Source organism: Dryas octopetala, chromosome 9 (genome assembly GCF_963921425.1).
Source record: "Dryas octopetala chromosome 9, drDryOcto1.1, whole genome shotgun sequence".
Lineage (NCBI taxonomy): Eukaryota > Viridiplantae > Streptophyta > Magnoliopsida > Rosales > Rosaceae > Dryas > Dryas octopetala.
The window spans coordinates 13,773,203-13,794,220 of record NC_141374.1 but is presented as its reverse complement, the minus strand read 5'-3'; the positions used below and the strand labels follow the sequence as shown (position 1 = coordinate 13,794,220).

The following is a 21,018-nucleotide window of genomic DNA, read 5'->3' as shown; positions in this document are numbered from 1 at the left end:
AATATATATACTCTTCTTAGTTAGACCTGCCTTGCTGGAAATTTTAGTCAGTGTGAAGTGTCACTGTCTCAGTCACTTCCTGTGGTGGTGAGGTTCCAATAGGACAAACAAAATCAGGTCCAGGTTCACCAAGCCCTTCCACAATCTGGGCCTCCACCGTCCTCTTATCAGTCCTATGCAATTTGACTCTTATCCTTGTTTGGGGCTTGACTGATGGCTCCTAGCTACCAACAATTCCAGGACCATAACCCAGTACTAATAAAACCTGGATTCGGGTCAAGACCGGGCATTCGGGTTCGGGAAGGAGAACACAATCAATGGGGCCACTAATGCTATTACTCACATATGCCTAATCTCCTGCCCAACTTGCCCTACTCTACCTACTTGCCATAATAGTTATAAACAGTTAATAATACAAGGACCCAAAGTCAAATCTGAACAAATATTAGCATCACTTTTCATTAATTGATTATTTGATAAGACACATCTAGAATTATGACAACGTAATCCCCAGTACTGATGCACTAATCATTTCAGATTTCACAAGTAAACACTCGATAAATATGGAATGAATGAATGTCTCCTAAGTTAAATATTTTCATAGTTAATAATTGTTAAGTTATATATTTTCATAATTAATAATTGTTAAGTAGTTTAGTTAGAAAGACTGTGAAATTGTTGATTTTACACTAAAATTCAATTCTCATCCCCTTTAAAAATAAGAAAAAAATATTTATATTTTCATAACTGAAAAGTAAATACATTCTTCACCCTTTATAGTAAAATTCACGATCAGATATAAAGCTCTAGCATTAAAACAATTACTTGGCACTCATGACAAGAATTTTTTCCTCTTTATACCAGCCTCATTTGTAAGGAAGAAAAAATCGTTAGCAATCATACATCATGTGCATGAATCATTATGTAATAAGTCAAAGAAGTAGATCATAGGCTCGCATGCCTGCTTTAAAATAATGATTACTTCTTTGCGTTATATAAATGATGCAAATTAAAATTTGTTTTAGAAAAGAAAAAAAATGAATGTACAATTTGAAGATCATGCGTATGAGACCATCCCATGCACTATATGCAGTTATGCACCCATCACCAACACACCCACCATTCAAAGATCGAACATTGTCTGCATAGGTGATTATTTAATCAAGTGATTGAGTCCATGTGCAGTCTACATCAAATGAATCAAAACTCCATTTATTTGCATGGTCAGTGCTCCTTTACTTGTTTCACAAATCTAAAAGGATATTTAAATATAGAATAGTATCTATTGAATTTGAAATATTTATTAATGATCATTTATGATTATAAATCAGACCTCTAGTATAAGGAACTAGAAAGTGTTTCCAGGAGTGCCTTAGGGTCTATTTAAAAAGATGGATTTCAATATTAGGTATATTTTAGTTAGCCTCATTTTGTTTGAACATATTTGTAATTTTGTATTTGCTTGATTGAATGAGAAAAAAAATCTAATGTTTAGAATTTCATTTTTCTCTGCTTACACTTTTTTTTTTTAAATATTTTTCTCTCTTTATTATATGTATTACTAAATCTACCTTTTATATATTTTAACTCTGAATATTTGATTGTCGTATTCTACTAAAGGCTCTCATCTTTTAAAGATGAAGAGGGTTAGATGTACTGTCTTATCCTATCATGCAGAGATATTGTTTTCCATTTTTCAATTTATAACCTCGAGGTTGCTATGAAATAACACTACCAGTTGAATATGATGCCCAAAGAAATTAGATCGAGTTGAGGCTTCATTATGTGGACCACCACAGTACGACTTGAACAAATCATTCTTCCTATCACAATTTTCGAAGCTGTTGGTAGAGTAATCATGATCAACATCTTTGTCATTCATGTAGGATGTTCTAGCACACTCAAATCTCTCATTGCATTCCTTTGCAGATCAACTTGTACTGGTTTAAGATATTGATCTCACTCTCACAACGTACAGGAAATAATTTCATGATCCATTTGACGATATAATTTCATAAACAAACGTCAATTCATGATCCAATATTTCTTTCCATGCTTATTATAAGATCCAAGATCCACTCTTTTCTCTTCTAAGTTTAGAGAGTTAGAACAAAATCAATAATGCTATATTTATCATATTTTTATAATATTTATGTGTCATCACTTTACTGGACATGATTTTTCTTTTTATTTATTAGTATCTAATGTATAAATATTATGTAAATTGCCACATAAAGTGGTATAAAATTGTGCTATAAAATTATTAGATGTCTAGCATTACTGGAACAAAATGTTGTAGAACAAAGAAATCTGGTAATTTGGAATGCGAAGAACTAAGAATGATGCACCACTTTTAAAATGCATACCACATTTTATAATACAAAGAGGAATACGTGTACATAGGACACATGAGTTCAAACATTTCGAGTCAAAATATGTAAAGGGTAAATTTGGTAATATAAGTAATAAAAAATATTACAATAGAGAAAGGAGTGTAAGCGAAGAAAAGTGGAGTGCGAAAATCTCCTCCATTTTTAAATGTCTTTTATCATAGTTATCTACTTATCTCAATTCATTAAAATTGTTTCGAAATCGGTTTTAAAATGGTAAGGGTATATATTGCTCTTTATCTTATTTTTCCTTAACAATAATATAGATAGATATTTACATTTGTATGAGAAGAAAAGAAAAAGACACATAGATTTCAAATAATTCATTGTATCTAAACGTTTCAAACTGTCATATTGTATCTATTTATTCTAAATTCATTTCAAATACATTTTATATATTTTTTTAGTTTTTTTTTTAAAGTAATCTAGCTTTATGGCCGAAATCTTGATGCCAGTATTGTAACAATGCATAACGTCTGGATGCAAAAGTTGCATGATGTCTCAAAAATGGCCCAAGTTGTAGAATTGAGAATCACTGAGCAAAATTATCCCTTTTCCCAATTAGAGGCAGAAATATTCTTTTACAAAATCCCAGAGCATAACATAATAATGGCCCAAGAGAATGAAGAAAAAAGAAAAAGAAAAAGAGGGTTGCAAGCAAAATGAAAAAAAACAAAAAAAATACACTACAACGCTACTAGCTTTGTTTTTTTGGTTCACCAGTCCAGTAAGTTTTGACAGCAACAAGAATTTTCTCTGGATTAAATGGCCCACTTTCATGGTCCATAATTTGGCTCTTCCACCTCATGCCGTCTGTAATGCTCTTTATCTTCACAAGGAGCTCTACAGTATCCCTAAATACAACAGTTCCTTCTGGCCTCAGAATTCTGTCCATCTCCAGCAGAATGTATGTGATGTCACACCTTCAAACATACACAGCAGCACATTAAAATTAGGCCTCAAAATCATGGGACAAGTTTTACCTGTCCTCAAAATCAAGGTATGATACAAACCAAAGCTTAGTTATCATGGGACAAGTTTTACCTGTCCTCAAAATCAAGGTATGATACAAACCAAAGCTTAGTTATCATGGGACAAGTTTTACCTGTCCTGGTATATACTGAAGACACCACTGGCATGGATGAGATCATATGTTCTGGGGTAGGTTGAGAATGCCTCACACCAGTCCTGATACGTACCGATGAATCCCCGTTCGTAGATCAGACCAAGAGTGTCCTGGTCTGAATTGGCAGGGACTGTATTCATAACCCACACTGGAAATTTTGACAATGCTGCTGCAAATCCACCAAGGTAAGCATTCATGTCCATCACATTCCGATACCGCCCTTGGCTTATGGGTATAATCTTCTTGTAATGTGCCACCCTCTCATTCCACAGTTCATTGTCCTCTCTGAATTTCTCAGCAGTGATGCCTGGTATTGAGCCACTGCTAATTCTAGGAGGGACGGCGAATGCACGCTCAGGCCACTTCTCCAATGCCCCACCAGCAACTTCATTTGGTTCCTCTGTCTCTGGAAGAGGAGTGATGCAAGTTTCCATATTTCTCTCCCTTTGAAGCACAAAACAAAAAAAGGGCCACAATGAACAGAGTTAGTACTTTGACTTTTGAGTACCAAATCAATGAAAATGATACCATGAATGAAGCTCAGGGAGTACCAAGCAGCATCTGGATTTTCTGCTTTGCATATATGTGGTGTTTTGAATACCCTCCTGCTTTTAACGCATTCAATGTGATTGATGGGCTTTTGCCAGATTGCAAGATCATTCTTTTCAATCACTTTCTTCCAGCACAAGCGCTTGGCAACTGCCTCAATAGCATCTTGCTCTTTTTTCAGGTCATCTTGGGTTCTCTCCCATCCCCTCCAGTGTTTTTTCCAGTTAATAGGGGGGCCAGAAAGAATCCAATAACCACCGGGCCTTAGAACTCTGTCCACTTCAATTAGATACAGACCCTCTGCTCAAAGTCCAAAGGAAAATCAAGATGTATTCAGAACCACATTAAATGAATTTAATGATGACTTTTGCTTTTTCACAACTTTAAGCTAAAGGGTCCTTATTAGTTTCTCCATACTGAACTATCAAACCCAAAACTTGAAGGCTTAAAGCTGTTAGGTGAAGAGGTTCAATAACTACATATATACATATATTAGTTAGCACTTAGCCCAACTAATGTGCAACTAGTGCTCAAACTCCCCCTTCCATGGATCCCTCTTTTGAGTGACTGAGAATTTATGAGTAATCTTTGTTGAGGATGACCTACATTTGGTAACTCTAATACCATATTGAACTAGTCAGTCCAAAAATTTTAGGTCTCAAGCATGTCATCAAACATGTTAGAAACAAACTAACAAGAGATATATGGACACCTTACCATAATTCTGCCAAGGTATCAAGCAGCGGGAACAGTGAGCCATATCAAAAGCCCTCGCCGGGTAGGGAAGCCTCTTTGAACCAAAGACACCAATCATAGCAGGAACTCCCCTCTCCAATGCAAACTGGACCTGCGCTGCATGCGAATCTCTCGGCGCGAAAGACATTGTCACGATATCCCTCTTCAACAGGTAAGCACCCCAACTTGCTACCTTAACCACCCAGAGCCAAGATAAGGAAAAGAGGAAAATGTATTAGCTCATTTACATCACATGTGTATCGAATCAAATTTAAGTTTGAATTTCAATTGAAGCCTTCATCGGTGTGCATAAGAATTGATGCTATTATACAAAATATGTTACTTACACCACAGCCTGTGTCAACTGCAGTCCTGATGTTGCCCTTAGTAAGAGGAATGAGTGCGTTGATATCATCTATATATGCATCAGCTCCCCTTGGAAACATGGTGCCTCCTCCGGGGAATCGAAACCTGTCACCCTCGACTTGAATCCAATTCTGCACAGCTTTCTCAATGCTAAGTTCTCTATGTGGAATGTTGTCATACCACGCATAGTCTCGGCTCTGAGGCCACTTGAAAGGGGTCTTATACTTCGGCGGAGGAGGTATCAGGCAAAGAAGGAGTTCTTCTTTGGTGGGGCAATGCCGCTCTCTGTATTTCAACATCTCTCTGTCAAATTTCCTCCCCCTCGGTGGATCTTGGCAGGGAGTGTATTCGCTGTACGCCATGTCACAAGGCGGAAACTTTTGGACTGCTTCGGATTTGTTGATTTTCACCTGGTGATGGCTTTCAAAGTCCAGGTGATGGGATGATGCTGCCAATGATGATAAGGAGGAGGAGGAAGTGTTGCTCCCTTTTTGAATTGGAACAGACGCTTCATCGCAACCAACCCTATTGTAGAGCTCAGAACTTTTGATGGGGGCTGAAGGGGTTTGCCAAGCTCCTAAGAAGTAGCATAATATGCAGAGGGCACTGACCCCAAAGATCCAAGTAAGGCGCTTCCTCTTGGATTCTAGCTGGTGATGCTTTGGTGATCCACCACTGTAATCCCTCGCCATTTTAGTCTCTGCAAAAGTTTCAATTCAGAGAAAACATCAAGATGCTTTGGTGATCACACTCTACCCATTAATCAAAATTTCAAGAATTCAGGCTTCATTCACAAATCATAAACCCCTAGTATAATCATTGCATCATCTCACCCCAACCCACATCAATAAAAACATTGTGTTTATTCCAAACATTAAGATCACACTCCAACTATCAATCAAATATGTGAAAGATTCAATCTTTATTCACAAATCATAAACCCCACCTCACCCTATCTCAATGAACATTTATATTTTATCTGAAAACAGGAAGGAAACAAGAAAAGAAAAGGCAAATTACACAGAGCCAGTCCAAGATCCGACTATGAAAGGCAAAGCTACGAGATCCCACTAAGCAAGATTAGAGCATGGTGGTGTATGAAACAAAAACAAAAACGAAAACAAAAAATCAAGAAATGGAATGAAAAAGAAGTATTATCACAAATGTACCTATTTGCAGCAACAGAAGTTGAGAAGCTAGAAACAAAATAAGGTACCCAACTACCCCCACACACACACACACACTCTCTCTCTCTCTCTCTCTCTCTCTCTCTCAAACTTTAAAGAAATCCACTGAAGTGTGAACCTTTCTTTCTCTTTTTCTTATTCTTTGCTTGTTATTTGCCCCTCAAAGTTTATTGCCATAAAACCACAGAAAGAAACAGCCGAAGCCCAATCAAATCCTCATGAAACCCAACAGGAAAAGTGTATGTATAAATGTACGTAGCAGAAGCTGGAAATGTCAAATGGGTAATATGCAGACTACTTGTATTTCTTTAAAGAAAGAAACTTTGTCTCAAATCTCAGTACAAGAGAAAACAAAAAATAAAGGCAGAGCATTTTACCTGAAATGAAAGTCTCAGCCAATACTCTCTCTACCCTCTATATCTCTCTGACTTCCCCAGTTGAAGAATATTATCCCCAAGAAGATAGAAAGAAGAGAAGGGTATTTTTTTAAGTAGTATTTGTTTTCATTATTTTTATATGTGAATTAAAATACAATAAAAATTTAAAAGGGAATGCAGAGGGGAAAACCAAAATATTAGAATACGAATGGGGAATATGAAAGAGCAAAAGCTCAATGGGTTCCGCGATTAGAGGAACTGGGTGAGTGGTGATTGGCGTATGCAAACAACAAGATTTCCTTTTGTTTTATTTTGAAAAGGAAAAGCCGAAATGGGGTAGAGAGCAACAGAGCGGTGTAGAGAGAGATTGGGAGAGAAGGAGTAGTTGTGATGGGGTATTTGTTAAAAAAGTATTTGAGAAAATTGTTTTATCTAAAAATACTGAGTGTGAGGATTTTGTCTACTACGCGACATTTGCGGCCTTCACAGAAGAGAAGAGACTGACCAGCCTCAAAATGCTCATCACCGTCTCACCGACTTACTCACTTTTTTTTTTTTTTTTTTTTTTTTTCTGATATTTGAATTTAAATTACTATATTTATATTTAATATGTTGTTCAGTGTTCGGTGTTCCCCTCTTTTTAGGTTCCTATAATAATCCAACCAATGTGTAAAAGCCACTGACAGAGTGACAGTCGTTGATGTTTAAGCCTCTGGTCCTCTCTGCAGAGTGGGAACACTGTTGTTATGATTTTTTTTGTAGGATTATTTTATATTTCTTTTCACATCCCTTAGTGTAAAACACCAGCTGTAGCCTGTAGGCAATCTGGGTTTTGCCTTAATTTGCTGAACACTCCAACCAGTTCATGCCACATTGGCACATTCCCATTTATTCTGTGAAAGATTGATTAAATTGGAATCCCGACATCTTTATCTTTATTTATTTTTTCAAGGAAATGGGTCTTAAAAAAAAAAAAACCTAGGCTTTTGTATTTATGCATGAGAACCAAACATTTGAGTCATGAGTGATATGGGTAGTTGCAAGGGTATTAATACCAAATGTTGGGGACCTACACTATTAATTCTCTCTCACATACTACAAAAATATGTACGTGCATGGTGAAAGGGATGAGACAACATGTGGTTGTGGCCTTGTGGAGGTAAGACATGAGCTAAATTGTAAAGGGAGATCACGTGATATCATGAGTGGCAACCATTTATGTTTTATGCTAAACTTGTGAATTGTGGTACTAAATAATTACGAACATTAGTATTGTTGGCCAAACACTACACATATTCGACGTGAGGCCCACTTCTATCCCCATAAAATTAGGCTACATCATTATCTATCTATCAAAGGTAGGAAGAAAAGGCAAGGGGTTGAGTTGGGCCCACCCATGACCCATTGATGGTGACGTGGGGGGGAATTATGGGCTTGTATAATTAGCAAAGCCCAATTCAAATACGCAAGAATTATGAGTGTTTTTGGGAGATGAGTATGCATTTACTTACCCAAAAAGTTAAAAAGAAAAGGTAATGATGAATGATGATAAATTTTCATAAAGTTGAATAAGGACAGTTTGAGGAGGACTAGATTGCTCTAAAACCTCATATACGTAGTACTGAACTGCGAAGTCAAGATTATGGTGTAGTAGTCTGCTCCCTCGCATTGCCATTAAGACACGTGTCCAGTCTCAAGTGGTGGGGGCACTTGCGTGTTGCATCCAATAACAAACTAGAAATTCGAAGAGTGTAGATGGAGTGGGAGAGCCATAAGCAAAGAAGTGGAGTTTGCACATCAGCACATGCATTGTTGCACGGTAGTAAGAAGGAAAGATGACGCCTTACGAAAATAAAAGGAGGAACAAAGTGATTCAAGTTGTGGCCATGCAGTCAAAAAGCAGCTGCGTCTTTTGTTGCTTTTTCCTCAATAATTATCAACTACCCTTGATTCGTGACTTTATTTATTATTTTTTTAAAATATATATATATATAATGAGTATTATACTATTATACAACATTTTTCTCAGGTCCGCACTATGTTTTTAGATCGGCTTATTTACTAGTTTGTCCTTAAAAGTAATTTCAATTCTCACTCTACTTTTAAGATTTATTTTGTATCACATTACTACTTAAAATTAATTCTTGTATATCACTTTACTCGTTTTTTATTTTTACAAACTTTAAAAATTAATTAACTCAAAAAAATATACAAAAAATTTATACAGATTCATCTTGACTAGTTCTAATTTATTATAGGGTCAAATTACTAATTTGCCCTCTGAGAGTTTTCAGAAAATTTAAAAAATTCAAAATTATTTTTAGAAAATTAAAATAAATTTTTTCTATAAAAATTCTAAAATTTTCGTAAAATCTCGAATGAATTCTCAAAAATATTTTGAAAATTACCAAAAATCTGATTTAGAGAATTCTTTCAAGACTTTATGAAAATTTTTGAATTTTTCTAGAAATTTATTTTCCTCTACGATCAAGAGGTCTTTTGGATAACAAGCGTTTATAAGAAAGATAGTGTTATTGTTTAGAAGACTAACGGTGTAAACCACGTATTTTTTGGAGTTCGAAAGATTATCCTATGAATTTCAAAAGAATTTAGAGTATTTTAATTTTCTGAAAAACACTTGGATGAAAAATTAGTAATTTAACCCCATAATAAATTAGTACTAGTCAAAACGAGTTCGTAAAAATTTTCCGTGTATTTTTTTGAGTCAAGAACTATTTTTAATTAATTTTTAAAATTTATAAAAATAAAAAATGAGCAAAGTAATACACGAAAATTAATTTCAGAAAATAATGTAATACATAATAAACCATAAAAGATAAAGTAAGAATTGACTTTCAGGAGGTGACATAGTAAATAAGCGTTTCAGATATTTGACTCAAGGGGTGTACTATGGAGGACAACAGTCCATATGAAAGAGTCACCAATTGGTAACTTCAACATTTCTTTCAAATTTATAGAACGGGATCCCAAATTTATATGAGCAATCACCATCCAAAGCTCACTCCACACTGCAGATTTGTTGACACTAAAACATGGACAATGCTTGCCTCAGACCATGGTCTGAGGAAGTCCAAATTGCTGACTTGTAAACCTTCAAATAAATTAAAATGGCCGAAAAAATGGAACTTCTATATTTTAAACCACAGACACCAAACAATAAGGTCAACTAGTAACTAAATATAAGGCTCCTATAAATATATGCACAAGAAAAGGGCATATTTAGGATCCAAGGCACAAAAAACAATAAGAGAGAGTGACACACCCATTAGTATATGATCCTCAGGAACCCTGTATACCAAACAGCTGTCCGTGCATCCCCACAATCTGATATCACAAATAAATATTTGTCTTCAAAACAGCAGTATCTCCCGTGAATTATGTGACTATTCAAGGGACTTGGTCGTGGGGTTGATATCGACAGCAGAATCTGAAAGTCAATCAAGGATGACTGAGAACTCACTGTATGCCGCTCTCTAACTTCTCAAATTTCTGTGCAATTGCATGATGCTTCCTGCCATTGTACAATTGAATTAGCGACTGAATTGCGTTACATATCATCTCTTTCTTCGGGTTCCAAATGGACTTCTTATTTTCATGTTCAGCTTGAGTACTTGTCTCTCCTAGTGACGAGCATAGTGCCTTGAACCAATCTTCAAAGAATGAGGCTTTCTATATGGAGCAGAAAGAAAAATGAGCAAGAGAAAAAATTTCTGCATACATGAGAGAAAAAGGTAGACATTCTAAAAAAAATCACTCAATATTCAATAACAATGTATACAGGTTAACCTTTTCCTTCTTAAAATGGAAAGCTAAAAAATTCAAAATTATTAATGTTGCACAAACACAAGCACCAGAGAAAGACCCCAATTGGATGTAGACGCATCCTCAATGGAAAATTCTTGAAAACAAAGTATGGGCACGTTAAGGTCAATACAATCCCACAAACATGAATGTGTGCACATATTACCCTTTTCTTTATCCCCAAGATGAAAATTGTGATCACCCAAGGTTATAATATATGACATGATAGAAGAATTTTCTTGAACAATAAGTCATACCTAAGTAATTCTGAGCACTATATGGACCAAGTTACTATAATGTTAAATTTCATATAAATTCAGTGAATCAATATTATCAACGTGTAAGAAATACTTACTTTCACAAGAAAATCTTTCGCAGGTTCATGGTCAGAGCTTGAAGCGAGGATAAGAACATGCAACATGGTTGAGGTTAACTGAACCAGGCAGAAGATAAAATTATTAAACACATCATATACCACACACACACATACAAAAAACCAAACGCATGATTTCAACTAATGATTCAGATTGTTGACCTGTTTTTCAAGTGCAACCCTATATTTGAAACTTGATGGCGATGCAATCCGGTCTGAACCTTGATTCTCTAATATATGCTGCAAGCTCTGGATGACATCTGAGAAGGATTCCCCATAATCTATAACAAACAAATAGGCTTATCTTTACATTTCCATTTTATGAAGGAATGATTTAAAAAAATCTCACACAAAGGAAACAAGCAAGAATCTTGACCAAGAATGCATCCAGAAGATGTCAGCCAACTGCTGCAACAGATAATAGTCAAAAATTGAACTTTGGTTGAGACTGGTAGCTGCCATAGCATTGTGCAGTTACCAAGGAAACCATGACCAAGTTTCAATTTTCAACCATGACCAGGTTTCAGTTTTCAATCATGACATAGAAACAAGAGTAAATCCTACTACTCACCAAGTACTGATACCGGCACAGCCAAAGCGGCAGCAGCTTGAATTCTGATCTTAAAGTTAGAAGAATCACGTAATAGTAGTAGAAGAATACTAAATACAGATGAAGACCTGCCAAAAAAATTTGCACTATAAATTATATTTAGTAATGAGCTTACTTTGATACTTTAGGAGTATGTAGAGAAAACATGCTAATATGTAAACATTAGTAAATATTTGAGCATCAACTTTTATAAAAATGTTTCATTGTCAATTCAGTTTTCCACCAAGTTTTTATCAGCTTCTTTTCGGGTAAATAACCAGTGATTATTTTCACCGTCATAGATCCATAACTTGTTTTCAAATAAACTATATTAGCAAACAAATATCATTTTAATCAAGCTTAGCAGACAAAATTCAAATGACTGTACCAATCCATGTCTTGCAGTCTTAACGTCTCATTCAGAAATAGGTTGCTCAAAGCATGACAAACATTCCATTGGACCTGTTAAATGCATAGTAAAATTTGAGTACAGAAAAGAAGATAATGAAGATACACATTCTTATCACTTCTAGTCTAATTTAAAAAAAAAAAAAATCCAACAAACTTAGGACTGCGATTATGATACCTTAACATTACCAGTCGTAACACAAGAAATAAATGCCTGAACGACCCTCTCAAGCCAGTGGGAATCTCCTAAAGAAGCTGGATGGTATGATATTAATACATCTCTTTGACTACCTTCCCCATAACTGCTTGATGCTATTTCCTCCAGTTTAGTGCTCTTTAGAGATAAGCCCTTATTGCTCACTGTCCTGTCATGATCATATGTACATTTGATAGATCTTGAAAGATTCCCTAGTGCCCTTACAGCATTTGATTTAATCTGATAGTAGAGAAAAGAAAAGACTCAGAGCTGTGAGCCAGTGAGAAATGCATATAATTATCAATGACTAAATTTGCAGACAGTGGTCCAAACAAAGCTTAAATATTTGTGCATAAAACTCTTTGAACCATAATCATCTACTATGCATGAATTTGACATGCAACCAATATAAACATACTTAGCTTAGAACATGGAGAAAGACTACACGGTGTTGTCAAGGACATACATCCATAGGCAAGTAAGAATACTAAGGGAGGTCCACACTTGACTAAAGCAAGGTTTTAGAAGAGGAAAGCACATTTAAAAAGGATAAAAACTGTCAAACATTTGTGCATTAAGTGGCTTCTCCTGTTGATTTATTTAGTTACCAAAAATCTCCTTGCCAAGGGAGGGAGGGAAATAATATCTTACTTAACCAACAATTATAAAGGAGGTAAAGAATTTAAATGATTCGGCTAATTAACATATCTACCTTGTCTCCATCTTTAGTCAGACGCAAAGCACACTCAGTTAATAAAGTGAATAATCGAGAGATTTCAATAGAGCCTATACCAAAAGAAAACAACATAAAGATTAATAGTTTGAAAACTGAAGCCAATGAGACTATGGAATACACTTAAATTAAAGCTGACCTCCAGAATGTTTCAAGGAAAAATCATCAATACAATGACGGATAGAATCACATATGTTTGCCAAGGCCCAAGAGGCAGTTATTCGCACCTGAAATAAGAAATACACGAAAGATTTTACCTACTTAAGAATTAAATTGAAACATACGCTTTTATTAAATAAATAAAAAAGAAAATAAGAGAAATAAGAAAATACCGAGGCCAAGGGATCACGAGTGTTAACTTCCACAGCATGAATAAACTTATCAAGGATCTCTGCACTATATAATTTGAGTTCTTAGTAAAGTTTCTTTCCAAGGTTCTTGCACAAAGCACAAAGTTGATAACAGATAATAAAAGTTTTTGAGAGATCATTCAAAAACATTTCAAAATCACCTTTGAGAAACTTGAGGAAAACATGAAATGACACCGATGGCTCGACAAGCAGCTGACCTAACTGAAGGAACGTCATCACGTACAGCAGCATAAACCTATAAAGATTTTGTAGTTACAAGGTATAAACTAATTAGAAAAAACTTATGTTCTGTTCACCAAAATAGAGCAGTTAAAGTATAGGATCAGCTATAAGTTACATGAAAACTTACTAAAGAAGAAAGAATGAAGTGTTGTTTTTCCATAGAGAGTGAGAAGAATACAGAAGAAGTTATGCCCGCAAAACATGTAACTGAGGCAGCTCTCACCTTCCAGGAAAAAACAAAACGGTTCAGAGCTGTGGACAAAAAAAGAAAAAGACATTTCCTTTACCACTTTGGTAATTGATAAATCTCTTTTTATCATCTTACAATTCTTCATAAAAGATTCTTTTTTATTTTCCCTCAAATTCCTCTAAACTATATGTATGCTATGACAACTGTTTGGCAAGGTTTTATAATCTGCCAGCACTCTGGCTTTGGTTTTCTTAATCATGTAAAACACCAAAAGCACCATCAAAATAAATGCACATGAGAGTTCTTAATAATTCAAACAAGCTATGTTAGAAAAAGTAAATTGTTTAGACCAACTAACCATTGCAGAAGTATGTTTTAGAATAAGAGGCATATGCTCCTCAATTGCCTCATACCACTGCTCAATTCCGGACTTACATGCTGCTGGTTCATCTCTACTATTTTCTGAGCTCTCTGGTTCATACAAAGGAGCCGATGAAACTTTTTTCATCCTTACGCAGTCAGAAATAAATGGGGCATCAAGTAATTTATCATCAAAAGGATCTTCAGTCCCTTTAAATCCAGAAATTGCACGAAGACATTCATCCAAAACCTGATATAATTGACACCAAGAAACATTATCTGTATCAGCAAAGGAAAAAAAAAAAAGGCATTATATATGTATATAACAAAAATACCATTCTGAAAGATAGATTTCACCTCACTTTCTAATGCAAACAAACAGATCTCACCCAAAAAAACAATTCAAATTCTTTTTTTTTTTTTTCTGAGGGGGAAAAACAAAGATAGCAAAGGACGCTTACTTTAATAGCAGCTGTAATGACTTTTTCCCCAATATATCCAACAAAATTTCTGGTATGCCCCTTCCATGGTCCTGCAGGAACTTCCGGAGTAGATGCCCTCAATAGGCCATAAACAATGGTGGAAATTTGTTCCCAACAGGAAAACATTATACTTGGATAATTGTGTGACACAGCCCTAAGCGCCTGTAAGAAACAGCATAAATAATGTAATGGCATGTCTTCCCTAGATATACAATTGTATTATTTTAAGCAGATCTTATGAGACCATCTCTTATATAACTTCTAGTTTCAATTTTATGGCTAGATTTAGTACGGACAAATCACTACCCAAAGTCTTGATCAATGCTTTAAGCAAATCTCATCATGGCCAAGTAACACAGGCATGTGCATTAGCTCATCTATGCACTTATTTCGCATAAAATACTACAATATTACTTTTGTAGCAACCTACTAATATTTTAAAAAATCTATCCCACAAATAAGTTGTGGCAACATCAATCCTGTCCCTTGTAGGTCAGACATAACCATATATGGGAAAACTTTTCTGTACCAGGCAGACTAAATCGAACACAAGCTATTTTAGAAAAGTCTCAAGGTGCATAGAAGCAATAAGGTTTCTGATAGCCTAGGTGCAAAGAACAGAAGCATGTGTGAACCTAGGGGATTTCAAGATTCTTAAATGCAAATTACATTGAAAGTAAATTGAAACTTTGTAATTAACTAATTTTTTCAAATAATAAATTTTATAGCTTAAGGCCGTGACTTGAAACCAGCATCTCAAAACATGACTGACTAATATTTAAAAAGGAAATAGAAACATCCATACAATAACAGTCAAATATTGTCACACTAGAATGCGACATGTAAACATGCAATGCAGACCACATTGATGTGGTAGGAACCACCAAATGGTTATAAAAGTATTCACACGAAAAAAAAAATTGATTATTATAGCACATAATCAAAGCATGCTTTGCCTTGGACTAGATAAAAACCAGTGCAGTTTCTCACTTGAACCTGTGCTCAATTAGATGTGTTTCTCACAGGCCACTTGAAATGCCTCACGAGTATCTCAGGGCCTTTGTACATAAGCTGTGCCTAGGTGTGCTTTAAATAACTCCGCATACCGATACAATAGAGCATAAATGATCACCACATGCATTGACATTGCCACATGCCTTTATCCATAATATTCAGACTTTAGAAGGGAAAAAAGCCTAAAGAATGAAACAAGTGCACAGAAGAGATGATACTATCATGAAAACCACAAGCATTTCATAACAGTTGATGGCATTCCACATGCTTGCTCAGAAAAGAATCAGAAATGCTATGAAGCCTGATTATCGGAAGTCGATTGACACACTAAAACTTTAAAGCTTTTTTATACTATTACAGTATTACCTGAAGAGCCTCAAAGCATATCGTTGGGTTGCTCACTTGTTCTGAAAATTGAAATAAAGTAAAAAGAACACTTGAATTCTTTTTAGCCTCAACAAAACCTGGAGAAAGGCACGGAACAAAGATTGATGACTTTTCCAAAATAAAGTACGTTGATGAGGCAGATAAACAGCCAGTCAGTACTCACTAGTAACTATAATCAAGTGTCAGACAAAAAAAAAAAAACTATAATCAAGTGATATGAAAATGTACAACAAAAATTGACCAAAGGAAAAACAGAATTCCTACTGCATTGTGTGCACAAATTTTAAATAATAATTCCTTAGAAATACTTATTTTAAAATAGAAGAAAAGTTAATAAAAAGAAATCTCATTACAGACATGAGTGGATGACGCATATGAGGAAGACAACAAATTTTCCAATCACCTGTTCAACTTATGTTCCTGGGTTAAACTTATAAAGATATAAAGTCATCAAACCAACTCTTTCTTTGTTGTATTACCAAGGGAAAGAAAGCGAGATGAATCAAATAGTATATGTTACAAGTCAAATGACAGAATTGTGTAGATTAAGAAGTAGCAAAATGAGCACCAGTAAAGTTTATCTATTTATGCCACAAAATTAAGCTCACCAATAGAAATCTCTATCAGAAGCATTTCTTTAACTTGCGGTGAAGAAGGTGAGGTATTCAGGGCTGTTGTCAAGCAACTAATAGAAGAAGCCTGTTCAATGAGGTATAAAATAGTATAAGATATCACAGCGAGGAAGCGCAGGCATCACAGATACTGTTTCAGAATTATATCTTAAAGGTAAAATTAGAAAAGGGATACTAACCAGCAGACCAGTCTGATCACTTTTGAATGGAAACCCAATTCTTATCCTTTCTTGTAGAGATGTAAAAACTGTTGGCAACAATTCTCCAGGCATTCTTGAATATCTGTAGAATGACCATTGATAGGAACAATAAGTACAAAATAAATACTTCATCACATTAAAAAAAGAAAAAGAAAAAGCAAAAACATAACCATCAGAATATTTTGGGGGGAAGAATTCATACGGTGTAGATGATATTAAAAGCATGAGAATCTTGAACAAGGATGCCAGCAACCTACTATGAGTTTCACGTTGAATCAAGTACAAAATACCTACACCAGATACGTCATGAAAAAATGCAGCATCAAGCATTTAAAAGTAATATTATTGCACCAATAATATGAATTTGTGCAGCATAGTGCCTTTTACATACCTGTATGAAGCTGCATTAGTATATGTCCAAGGGAACTTGAAAGAGCTGTAAAAGATCCGCGCTTAGAAGATGCTTTGAACTCGGCTACCTGCAGAAAAACAGAAGAAGGCCCATCCAACATTGCTTCCAGAGTTGAGGCACATGCAACCCGTGCCTGGGCACCATAGAGAAGCACATGTCAGCTAGAAGCATCACTGAAGAAAGAACAGTGAACATACCTTTAAATAATTCACCAAAAGGAAGTCTGACTAAATATAATAAGAAAGAGCAGTAAACAATACCTTTAAATAAGGATCAAATAGCAAACATGTCATTAGTGTTGCTTCAAACTTCCTGTAAATCAGAGGGTAACATGAAAAAAGTGAGAAAGTTTTTTTGGGATAGATTAAAAAATATGTGAAATTTACCATCCATGAATGAGAGGAAGTAGGATGCTTAACCTAGGTTGCAGTACATCACTGGTTGGCAAAAGCAGCGTCCATTGGCTAGTAAATGATTTGGAATCAGCTTGACAAAGATCCTTCCACCAAATAAAGCAAATTGAGCAAACATTAAAAAATTTCATTGTCACAATGCAGCATACCAATTTCTCCATTAATGAAAAAGAAGCCATGTCATTGTGTTAAAAGTTTCGCCACCATCTGGTAAAATTTTAAATAAATAACAGGTATCCAGCTAGCAAATCAACTCGAGCAAATTTAACCAAAATATAGTGACTTCTCCAGCAAGATCACATAAACATTTGCTATATTTTAATATTTTCCTTTTCCTCCAACTTTTAGGAGATGGAAAGAAATATGCTAGATTGCTTTACAAATTAACCATTTTTCGAACGAATTTTTTTCTTTCCTTCGACTTTTCTGAGTCTTACATATAGCATTGGTCAATCTCTTAACCTAACAACACCAACATTAACATCCTAATTTGTGCTTCTAGACAGCTATATCTACTCCAGGAATTAATAGGATGCCATAATGTTATGTCGTATCTTCCCCTTTAAAATAAGGAGGCGATCTAAGATCTTTGGAGAGGTGAGATTCCTAGGACAGGGGACATCTCCCCAATTATGTGCCCCAGTGTTGACATTGAGATAAAAAGATGTAAATACTCGGGAAAAAAGAACTTAAAAAGCTTTAACAACTTGAACATTAGGAAAAAATAAAATAAAAAGGGTAAAACCCAAAAATTATTGCAAAATTTACCTGTATACAAACAATGGCAGCTACTCTGACCTTGGACTTCTGAATGCTGTCAGTGTCTTTAAGTGATCCGTCACTGTCACTATAATCTGAATCTGATGATGTAAAATCATGTGTGGAAGATTCATGATCTGATAAACTTTGAGAACCCCGAGCTCCAGTCTGCTTCATATTTGAACTGTCCCTTTGGCGTAGATGTGGAGGCCTATATGGAGTACGATCTGTCTTTTTAGGATCTTCCAAACGTGAATTAAGGCTCGCAAGACTAAGTTCCCTCTCCTTTTGAGCAACTACTGGACACGTAAGTTGGGTTCTACTACCAATGCCATAGGAGAAGAACATTCTCAAAGCAGCTACAAAACCTGACACCTGAAAATAGAAATAAATCCAGAAGGTGTGAAAGATAATGATTGCAGATACAAATTCATTAGTTGATCGTATTCCAATACACAAAATGCATCAACTTACGTGGTCCGAAAGGGAACACTTACGATCTGCGAGAGTCAAATGCAGACAATGGAGAAGAGATAAATAGAACCTGCAAAGCACAAGTCCCATGCCAACAATATAAAAGATGAAAAATTTGTGTATACTATGTCGAAACAAGCAGTATGAGAGATTCTTTTTCTCAATTACATCTTTTGTAAGCATATCAGAGAACCCCAGAAAAAAAAAAAAAAAAAAAACGAACAAAAGGTGAAAATACCTGGACATAACACTGTCTTCCACAAGCAGGCTTTTAGCTGCCAAGACATCCATCACTTTCCTAAACACCTATTTACAAAACAGCCTCAGCTTCATATATACATACACATGCATAGAAATATATAAAATTATATGTAAAAGAGTATCGCAACCTCAATCATTGATCTCCAGATTTCTACAGGAAATGATGAGCCAACTCTAGAGATTGTTTCTCCAAGCGTAGTAAAGGCTAGGGTCTGAACTTCCCATAAGCTGCTATACCGGGGCATTCTCTTTCCAATTTCAAGACCAGAACTTTGGTTGCGAACAGAGTGCGCTGAGCTACTCAACTCTGCATGAGAGTTCTCAATGATGCGCAGCAGGAACTTCACCAACTGAAACTCATCTGCGGTCGAGCATTTTCTCTGATACGTGCTCATTACTCGTCTATAAAAGAAGAACTTTACATCGAATTTGCAAAATAGAATGTACATTTGCTCAAATTCGCATTGAAAAGTCAGAGTAGCTAACCTTAGAGTCTGTAACGATTCCATGATCGGCGTAAACGACGAATCGACGATGAACACTTCAAGCATGTTGCCGAAGAAGTCGAGGATAAGAGTCCATGAAGCTGAATTGAGTTCAAGAGGAAGACGATGACAGATGTCGTGGATCTGAAGCAAAACGACAACAATTCAGAGAAAACGACGAAGCAAAGCCAAAAGGAAAGAGAAGAGTGAAGGTCTCACGCACTCAGTCATACCAAGTGTGTTATTTGAGTGAAGGTAGGAGTCATGTCTTCGGCGCCGTGAGACTTGGCCGCGATCAGCTCCAACAGGAAGAGCAAATCCGACGTGGCCTCCGGCGCAGGGAGGTCGGGGGCGGCGGAGAGGAGAGTGTGGGAGTGGGAGAAGATGAAATTGTGGAGGAGTTCGGGGATTGGGGTGCGCAGAGGAGTTGTGAGGGTTTCGTCCCTCACCGTCAGAAACGCCGTCCTCCACCACCTCACCGCCGACGATGAAGATGATGATGATGCTGTCGCCGCCATTTCGCAGCTTTCGGCTTCTCAGTCCCTCCAACGCCAACCCATTTCAGACCTTCAGTTGTACTGTATGTATCAGACACTGTCCAAAGACTACAAAGTAGTGAAGTACGAACTGCTTCGTCTTCAACAAGAGAAACACTGTCCCTTGGGGCCTAAGAATTGGATAACAGGCCCAGTTCGGATAGTGCGACTAACTCTTTTTAATTTCAGCCCAAATTTGATATCTTGGGAACTAGTCCTGGCCCAATTAATCGTATTTCTACCTTCTCTGGCTTCATTTAGTTATTCATTCACAAGAATCACAACAATGTGTTCTTTTAGAGCCTTTGACATATTATATTGGGGTACCGCTATTCGGACCCAACTTTTTTATTTGTAGCCTCAATACACTCTTTACACTCATTTTCAATTTAAAAAATTTAAAAACTTATTAGTACACCCAACATTTTTTCCACAAACTTAACCTATTATTGCTCTTTATACCAAACAACACACCCAACAACACCACCCATTGTCCTCAACATCAAAAAATTTATTTTTTGACTGTAATAGTTTGAATCCTAGTTGTTTATGTTGAACTTGAATACAAAGAAGAGAGTTTTGAAAAAAAAAATGGCCCAGGCTAAATCTACTATCTTCAGCTGCTACGTTCACCACCCTAACATATTTTGTCTAATTTTTTTCCTATTTTACCCTCTTTTACAAAATGAAGATGAAATTACCAACACTCATTCGGTAGTTATCTACCGAAACCTCCATAAATGTTCGGCAAATAACTACCGAATACTCTACCAAAGTTCGGCAAATACCTGTAAAATGATCATTCGGTAGTTATTTACCGAAACCTTCATCAATGTTTGATAGATAACTACCGAATAATCCACCAAAGTTTGGCAGATACCTGTAGAATGACCATTCAATAGTTATCTATCGAAGGGTAAAATTGAAATTTTTGAAATAGGGTGGTAGACTCAGCAGTTGAGGGTGGTG

The 21,018-nt window shown here is 35.9% G+C and overlaps 2 protein-coding genes across 7 annotated transcripts; both read right to left on the bottom strand.

Moving 5' to 3' along the window:
- Nucleotides 1-2,926: 2,926 nt before the first annotated feature.
- Nucleotides 2,927-7,171, bottom strand: LOC147274416 (S-adenosyl-L-methionine-dependent methyltransferases superfamily protein). Of its 3 annotated transcripts, none has more exons than XM_086256858.1 (6): nt 6,731-7,171; nt 5,148-5,866; nt 4,783-4,993; nt 4,068-4,365; nt 3,496-3,960; nt 2,927-3,313 (listed from the first exon to the last, which is right to left on the bottom strand). In XM_086256858.1, the coding sequence occupies exons 2-6, from the start codon at nt 5,856-5,858 to the stop codon at nt 3,088-3,090; spliced, it is 1,911 nt and encodes a 636-aa protein (XP_086112984.1). In that variant the 5' UTR covers nt 5,859-5,866; nt 6,731-7,171; the 3' UTR covers nt 2,927-3,087. The 3 variants fall into 3 exon arrangements, with proteins under 3 accessions (XP_086112984.1, XP_086112986.1, XP_086112987.1); XM_086256860.1 differs by lacking the exon at nt 6,731-7,171 and adding an exon at nt 6,336-6,458; XM_086256861.1 differs by lacking the exon at nt 6,731-7,171 and adding an exon at nt 6,187-6,325.
- A 2,427-nt stretch (nt 7,172-9,598) lies between these two features.
- On the bottom strand, nt 9,599-20,098 carry LOC147274415 (ARM repeat superfamily protein). 4 transcript variants are annotated; one of them, XM_086227441.1, is made up of 26 exons: nt 19,747-20,098; nt 19,515-19,657; nt 19,157-19,430; nt 19,006-19,073; nt 18,768-18,837; nt 18,303-18,668; nt 17,541-17,620; nt 17,382-17,433; nt 17,101-17,254; nt 16,912-16,999; nt 16,689-16,791; nt 16,486-16,576; nt 15,857-15,954; nt 14,456-14,638; nt 13,993-14,244; nt 13,572-13,667; nt 13,363-13,457; nt 13,184-13,247; nt 12,991-13,078; nt 12,831-12,904; nt 12,101-12,358; nt 11,903-11,976; nt 11,497-11,603; nt 11,088-11,206; nt 10,908-10,985; nt 9,599-10,420 (listed from the first exon to the last, which is right to left on the bottom strand). In XM_086227441.1, the coding sequence occupies exons 1-26, from the start codon at nt 20,029-20,031 to the stop codon at nt 10,208-10,210; spliced, it is 3,573 nt and encodes a 1,190-aa protein (XP_086083567.1). In that variant the 5' UTR covers nt 20,032-20,098; the 3' UTR covers nt 9,599-10,207. The 4 variants fall into 4 exon arrangements, with proteins under 4 accessions (XP_086083567.1, XP_086083565.1, XP_086083568.1 ...); XM_086227439.1 differs by having other exon boundaries at nt 16,689-16,999; XM_086227442.1 differs by having other exon boundaries at nt 9,599-10,262; nt 16,689-16,999.
- Between the last annotated feature and the right edge of the window lie 920 nt (nt 20,099-21,018).